General features: G+C 41.4%; 1 protein-coding gene across 1 annotated transcript; it reads right to left on the bottom strand.

Annotated features, from left to right (window-relative positions):
* Positions 1-202: 202 nt before the first annotated feature.
* Positions 203-649, bottom strand: LOC142635174 (uncharacterized). The gene has a single exon (XM_075809377.1). It carries the CDS (start codon positions 647-649, stop codon positions 203-205), a length of 447 nt encoding a protein of 148 aa, XP_075665492.1.
* Positions 650-3,844: the final 3,195 nt, after the last annotated feature.

The raw sequence follows: 3,844 nt of genomic DNA, 5'->3' as shown, positions 1-3,844 counted from the left end.
ATATAGGTCCCAAATGAGTTGGTAACCAATTTTGTCACCATTTTTATCCCAAAATAAATAAATAAAATATGATAATGGAATCCTCGGCACCACGGATAGTCTCCAAAATTGTAATCATTGTATTTCCTACTATTTTCTTTTCATATTTTATACAGAATTTGTTGTCTTATTGTTATTTTTTTTTTAAAAGCTGATAATTTATTTAAGAAGCAATATGTGCTAAATCAAAGTACAAAGATTTCAAAGCTGGAGGAGGAGAGTCCTTAATCCATATAACATCATCAGAGATATGCTTAGCAAACCTAGCTAAGGAGTGAGCTACAAAATTATCCTCTCTATGAATAAAAGATACAAAAAACCAATAAGGACTAGCTAAGGAGGAATGAATGTCCAAGAAAATATGGCCCAAACGAGAAGAGGAAGTCCCAAATTTAGTGGTTTTATGCATAACAGTGATGTTATCACCTTGAATAACTAAATCTCTGAAACCCAAGCCAAAGGAAAACTCAACCGCATGATGACAAACCAAAACCTTAGCTTCTTTAGAACCAGATGTTGGGGCACCTCTAGTAGAAGAAGCAGCCATCACTTCACCTTTATCATTCCTGATAATAATGCCATAACCAGTTGCAGGAGGGTTCGTGAACATTACAACATCAAAATTTAGCTTATAACTGGGAGCAGGAGGAGGCTGCTACTGAGATGGAGCACATGGACATGGAGGAACTCCTAACTGAAGCTGAGAGTTTTTGAAATCCACTAGAAACTCTTGGGCCCGCTTGTTCAATGTTAAGAATATAAAGTGAGAGAGAAAGACTGAATAGTCTGTATATTCTGTGTGTATATAACAATGTACAATAGAAAGCCTTATATAGGTTAGGTATGTGTGCAGCACAAGTAATATGAGTGAACTACAAGTACAGTATACTGGACTAAGCCCAATGGGCTAAACTAGTCTAAGCTATACACTAATATTAGACTAGTTTAGCCCATTGGGCTTAGCCCAGTATACTGTACTTGTAGTTCACTCATATTACTTGTACTACACACATACCTAGTCTATATAAGGTTTTCTATTGTACATTGTTATATACACATAGAATATACAGACTATTCAGTCTTTCTCTCTCACTTTATATTCTTAACATGGTATCAGAGCCATTCCTCTGACTTTCTGGTTCCTATGGACATCTCCGGCATTCTTCCGCTGCCCTCGCCTTCATCCAGTAGCCACTGTCAGAAGCGAGTCACCGCCGTCACGCCCACCGTCCCTACAACTCTCGGATCTCACCGTTCTGTTCATCCAACTGTCAAAGCAAAGACATAGAGTGACAGAACAGACAATCCCGAGCAAAACCCAACCAACAACAGCCAGAAAAGACATCACACGAGCCTCCACGCGCCGCTTGAAGATTCTAACTGTCGAACACACGTTACACGCGCTAACACGCACCACCAGAGGTTCTTCACGCGCCGCACGCGCTGGAAGGATACCCTCCACTCACCTCCATTTGCGCCACGCGCTCCCACGTGCCTGAGACCTTCGCGTCTATCCATGTCATCCTGCACACGTCAGCGTCTGCGTCATCCGCCTATGTCAGCACACGTCGACCGTTGACCGTTGACCGTTGACCAAAGTCAAAAATTTTCAACTGGACCTGTCTTGCTCAGTTTTTCGCATAGATTCCGATTTTGGACTCCCTTTTTGCATGTGAGATCTCTAAATCCCATTTTTGGTCATTTTCCTCATTATGGCTCAACAAAATGATCAAGATATCATACGTCCTATCACCATTATGTTGGATGGTCCCACTAGCTATCATGCATGGTCTCAGAATATGATTGTCTTCCTCAAGGGTCGTAAACTGTGAAGATATGTGGCAGGTTCAATTCCTAAGCCAGTACCAAATCCTAAGTCCAAAGCCACAACTGCTAAAGATGCCTCCAAGACTGCTGTTGCAACGGATGATTATGAAGAACGCCTAAAGGAATGAGAGAGTATTCAGAGTAAGATCTTGTCTTGGTTTATCAATACCTCTATTCCCTCCATTCATAATCTTCTTCCTCGTCTTGAGACTGCTGAGGCTGCTTGGAAATTTCTGGCCAATCGCTATAATTGTACTAATGATTCAAGCTTGGAGTTCCACATTGAATCAAAGCTTTATCAAATGCGCCAAGAGACAGGTCAGTCTATTTCTGATTATTATTCTCTAACTTCTACTATGTGGGAATAACTTTCTACTGCAAATCCTCCACTAGTGTGTTCTAAGGACATTGAGCTCTTTGTCAAATATCGGGATCGCCATAAATTTATGCACTTCATGATGGGATTACATGAGGATTTTGAGCCTACTAGGGCTTCTCTGCTTAGCCGGTCTCCTACTCCTTCTCTTGATGCTGCAGTCAAGGAGCTCATTTCTGAGGAGAACCGTTGGCCTACTCATCACATGTCATCATCTGATCATGTATTGGCTACACCATCTCCACAGCCTCCCATTGCTGCATTCACTGCTCCTCCACGAATAAACTCCGGGCGTCCCACCTTTCAGTCTTCCAAAGGTACTCGCTACGAGTTTTGCCGTGCCAAAGGCCATGACATCCCAGTTTGTCCCAAACTGCAGAAATTTGTGCAAGAGCAGAATAAAGCTTCTCTTCCTCGAGCAGCTGTTGTATGTCCTTCAGATTCATAAGTTCCTACAGGTCTATCTTTGGCTTCCTCACTTACTACGACTGATATTGAGGCAGTTGTTCAACAGGTTTTATCCCGCACTTCCACTGCTCTTTCTGTCACGCCAAGTAAACAACCTTGGTTTTTTGATACTGCATGTTCTAACCATATGACTCCTGATGAATCCCAATTTTTTGATAAGGCACCCTTAACACATCCAATCACCATTTACACTGCTGATGGAACTCCTATGCCTGTTAGTCATAAAGGAACAATCTCTTCTCCCTGTTTATCCCTTAATGACACTTTTCATATCCCAAAATTATCCCTCAATTTACTTTCTGTTGGTCAACTTTGTGAATTAGGCGTAGATCTTCTATTTACTAATCATGGTGTGGATGTGCAGGATCTTCGGACGGGTCAAGTGCTTGGGACAGGCCGTAAGGTTGGTCGCATATTTGAGGTTCATGACTTGAAGATTCCTTCATAAGTTGTTTCTGCAGCTGCTACCACTGCCACCCCTTCACCTGATCTATGGCATGCTCGTCTTGGTCATCCATATTTATCTCGTCTTCAGTTGTTAGCTTCTCAAGGTCATTTAGGTTCAGTTCAGTTTCAAAAATTTGATTGTACTTCTTGTCATTTTGGCAAACAAACAAAATTGCCTTTTAATAATAGTGACTCATTTTCTTCTGCATCTTTTGATCTTATCCATTCTGATATTTGGGGTCCTGCACCTATTCCCACTGAGGGGGGATCAAAATATTTTGTCATATTTGTGGATGATTTTTCTCAATATACTTGGATTTATCTGCTTCACCATAGGTCTGAACTTGTGTCTATTTATCAAACATTTCATAAAAATGATTGAAACACAGTTCAATCGCACCGTCAAAGTCTTTCGTTCAGATAATGCTCAAGAATATCATGCTAAATCTTTCCTATCTTTTTTAGACAGTCATGGTACCTTTCCTCAGCAATCTTGTCCTTACACCTCTCAACAAAATGGTCGTGCAGAACGAAAACATCGTCACATTCTTGATGGTGTCCGCACCCTTCTCATTTCTACCTCTCTTCTTGAGCGCTTTTGGAGTGAGGCCGCACTCATTGCTGTGTACACCATTAATCGTATTCCTTCACCAACTACACACAACAAATCACCGTTCGAGCTTCTTT

Source organism: Castanea sativa, chromosome 5, assembly GCF_040712315.1.
Source record: "Castanea sativa cultivar Marrone di Chiusa Pesio chromosome 5, ASM4071231v1".
Taxonomy (NCBI): Eukaryota; Viridiplantae; Streptophyta; class Magnoliopsida; order Fagales; family Fagaceae; genus Castanea; species Castanea sativa.
The sequence above is the reverse complement of the archived record's forward strand: the minus strand, read 5'-3'. Positions and strand labels throughout refer to the sequence as shown.